Source organism: Condylura cristata, unplaced genomic scaffold, assembly GCF_000260355.1.
Source record: "Condylura cristata isolate star-nosed mole 26May11 unplaced genomic scaffold, ConCri1.0 scaffold00054, whole genome shotgun sequence".
Taxonomy (NCBI): Eukaryota; Metazoa; Chordata; class Mammalia; order Eulipotyphla; family Talpidae; genus Condylura; species Condylura cristata.
Genome location: NW_004567155.1, coordinates 456,826 through 460,419, shown reverse-complemented (window position 1 = coordinate 460,419; position 3,594 = coordinate 456,826). Strand labels below are relative to the sequence as shown.

The 3,594-nt window shown below is 72.0% G+C and overlaps 1 protein-coding gene across 1 annotated transcript in view; it reads right to left on the bottom strand.

Moving 5' to 3' along the window:
- CTTN (cortactin) overlaps positions 1 to 3,545 on the bottom strand; it is a 9,607-nt gene extending 6,062 nt beyond the window's left edge. Inside the window, exons 1-4 of the mRNA XM_012734323.1 lie at positions 3,292 to 3,545; positions 2,684 to 2,753; positions 1,105 to 1,253; positions 85 to 284 (exon numbers count right to left, since the gene is read on the bottom strand). Coding sequence (XP_012589777.1) covers positions 85 to 284; positions 1,105 to 1,253; positions 2,684 to 2,753; positions 3,292 to 3,405 — 533 coding nt within the window. The 5' untranslated portion in view covers positions 3,406 to 3,545. The remainder of the gene's footprint in view (positions 1 to 84; positions 285 to 1,104; positions 1,254 to 2,683; positions 2,754 to 3,291) is intronic.
- Between the last annotated feature and the right edge of the window lie 49 nt (positions 3,546 to 3,594).

Here is a 3,594-nt window from a genome sequence, read left to right as displayed (position 1 = left end):
CAGCTCCCTTGGCGTGGGGCCGCCGGGCGCCGCCGGCCGAGGACGGCCAGCCCCGGGGTAACCGCTGAGGCGAAAGGTGGTCGCCTCGGGCCGAGCGGGCGGGGGGCTGCCTCAGGGCCGCGCCGCCGGGCGGCGCCAGCAGAGTGACCATTGGGCACGTCTGCCGGCGCCAGAGAGCCCAGACTGAGAGCGCCCACCTCGTAGACGGGGCTCGGAGGCCTTTCCTGGGCCGGCTGAGGGGTCGGGGACGCGGGCGGCGTCTGCTTCTGGGCGCTGGCTCGCTCCTGAAGACAGACGCGGCGATGAGCGGGGGCCACACCGGGCCTGAGGCTCCCACAGATTGTGGGGGCCAAGGTGCTCTGAGTGGCGGTCACAGTCAAGCACTCCCAGGAGGGACCCACACTGGGGCGGCCCCTGTGCCGTTTCTGGGTGCCAACCCGTCTCCCCCAGACCTCACCAAGGGGCTGAGGCGACAAGGTCTGGGGCTGTGAGCGGGGGCTCCTGCTGAAAATGGGGTGAACTTGCTCTGGGGGCAGGAAGGGAACATGGCGGGCAGAGTAATGGCCCCAGCGTGTGGACGGCCACTCCCCAAAGCCACAGACTCCGCCTACCTGCGGCGGGAAGGATGGCGGGGTGGCAGTGCAGGGCTGAGGCGGGAGGGAGGGCACGGCCAGGCCCAGCACAGCCCGCTCGGCGGCCGGGACAGACCTGGCCACAGGGACGCCCCTGGATCTCAGGGGAGCCCCACTGCGCACCAGACCCCTGTGCGCCACCTCCAGACGCCACGCCTGGGCCCTGAGGCCACCGGCTGGCCAGGGCGGCAGGACCGGCGGAAAGCAGAGCCAGACCCCCAGCCTAGGAGGAGGCCAGGGTGGGCGTGGAGGACACCCCTCCGCTCCCTGCCAAGCCCCATTCCACTCCAGGGCGCAGAGGCAGGCGTCCAGGGCCCTCCGGGCCCTGGCCGGGGCACAGAGGCAGACGGCACATCGGTGCCCAGCTCCCGGAGGCCCGGACGGGCCGGCGCAGGCGGGCACTGAGTGGCCGCTCGGAGTGGCCGCACGGGCTCGCAGAGGCCGGAGGCAGGGCCTGGGCGGGGCCACTCACCGCCAGCTGCCGCCGGGCCTCCTCCTGCTCCTGCCTCTCCTTGGCCATGCGCTGTGCCCGCTCCGCTTCCGCCTTGCGCCTGTCCTCCTGCGCCTGCTCCTTCGCCAGGTTCTCGAAGTTGGCCCGGATGCTGCTGGCCTTGCTGTTTGCTGCGGAGGGCAGGAGCTTCAGATGGGGGACACATAGCGTCTGCCCAAGACAAAGCCACGCGGGGCCAGACCCTCGCTTGGGCCCAGCCCACCAGACCGGCCAGAGGGACTGGGGCCCTACCCACGGTCGGCTCTGCTACCCCCCAGGGAACCCTGTAACCGCCCTCCCTAGGGGGGCGGCGAGCGTGGGGCACGCCCTCCCACACCCCTGGGGGACGGGCCCTGGGCTACGCGGCAGGTGTCACTGACCGGGAGCCAGGACGGCGCTGGGCAGGCCACAGTGGGCAGGGGGCTTGCCCACAGCTCGCTGGCTGTGCTCAGGGGACAGCCGTGGGCGCGCCCGCCGGGACCTGGCAGACACTTGCTCTGTCCACACAAGCCACGCCCGCCACGGCAAGAACAGCTGGGCACTGGCCTCCACGGGACGACTAAGTTCTAGCCGTCAGAACATGGAGCCCGCGCGCCCACCGCAGCTCTGCCGGACACCAGCAGGACCGAGGGGGCAGCCAAGGGGGCTCTTGGCCGTGGGTGATGCCGCTGTGGTTTGGTGACCTGGCATTCTTCGACGGCCCGTCGCCAGCCGAGGCCTCCGGCCGGCCCAGCCCGCTCGCAAGGTGGGCTGCGGCCGAGGAGACCGCTGCGCCAGGACGCACGGGCTGCCGCAGCACTGCCCGCCTGGGCCGCCTCGGCCGCAGCCCCCACCGGTGGGGCCAGCGTGCTCCCACGGGACGGCAGGTGCCACGCGCCCCCTCCGCACTGCTGCTTCGAAATCGCATCTTCCCGCAGAAAACATGTCACGCGTGACACTGATCCCTTGTGCTCAGTTTCCAACAGAGACCCGGACGCGCACCCCGCGTGGTCAAGGACCCGTGGGTGTTGGTGACCCCCAGTGGTGTGCAAGGCCCTGAGGCCTCCAGGGTGGCGCCCGAGGGGGACGCACTACGCCCAGGCTCCGTCACCTCGACTCGAGGCCTGCGACGGAGGCAGCCTCAGCACCCAGCGGCCCCTGGACGCCCGGCACGCGGGCAGCCGGGGACAGGAGGGAGGAGCACGCCTCCTTGGTCAGAGTCTGGGGCCCGGCACAGCCCCATGCCGCACTCCAAGAGCCGCAGAGAGCTGTGGGCAGTGTGGAACCTTCCAGAACCTATCCCCTGCAGTGAGGAGGGCCCACGCAGCTGCATGGTCGCCCCATCTCTGCACCCCCAAACAGACCCCTGCAGCCCGAAAGCAGCAACGTGTTCCGACAGGAGCCTCCGGGCCTCTGACCTGCCACCGAGGGCGTCGTCCACGTCCCCAGAGACGCTGCCACCCCCGCCCCTGCCCCTCCACACCGGCTCAGTGCTCCCAGCGGTCCGCCCCCTCGGCGCTCTCTGGGGGAAATGCGCGGGCAGAACCTCCCCGGGAAGCCACGGGGTCGGGGTGGGACCCACCTGCCTCGACAGGGACTGTCCTCTGGTAGCTGGAGGCCACCTTGCCGCCGTCCTCAAAGGTGGCTGCGTTCTGCAGAGGTGGCGGGAGCTCAGCCGGCGCTTCTGTGGGCCTCGTGCGGCCGCACGCCTGCTGGCGCCCAGCATCCACGCGTGGTGGGCAGAGGCTCAGGCGTGGCCATCCCGGCTGGGCCCTCCCCCAGACCACGCCGGCCCACTGCTGGCGAGAGCTAGTTCGCCGGCGGCCGGCCGTGCTGACAGGCCTCCTCCACTGGCCACCTGGCCGCTCAGGACTGACCCTTGAGGCCTGGAGCCCTCGCAGCAGCTTGGCCAGAGGCGCCAGCGCCGAGCGCCCGTGCAGCAGCGCCAGGGGGCCGCAGCCGGTGCTTGGCAACCTCCGCTGAGCACGAGCGCTTCATCTCAGACAGCCTCCGCGTGAGGCGCCCCTGGTGGCCCAGGGCCCAGGCGGCCGCTGGCGTGGGGGCCTGGCCGCTGGCTGGCTTGGCCTGGGACCCGAGCACAGGGTGGACAGGGCAGCCGGGAGGCTGGCGGCCACGCACCAAGCAGACCCAGCTCTGGGCCTCGCGCACGAGCGTGGCAGGGAGACTTGCCTTGTCCATGCGGTCCTTCTGCACCCCGTATTTCCCGCCGAACCCTTTGGAGTAGTCTGAAAAGCAGCAGCACAGGACAGTTAGCCCCAGGAGGGGGCCCAGAGCCGCAGGCATGCACACCGGCGCCCACCAGGACGGGGTGAGCCAGCGCCGCCTGAGGTGCGTCTCGGCTAGCAAGCAGGTGGGCGACCCCACCGGTGCAGGCACGGGGCTGTGTGGGAAGTGGGTGCGGGCAGCAGGCAGGGCCGGTGCAGGGCGGGGGTGGCAGGCAGGCAGGGAGAGCGGGGCAGGGCCCGCGGGCGG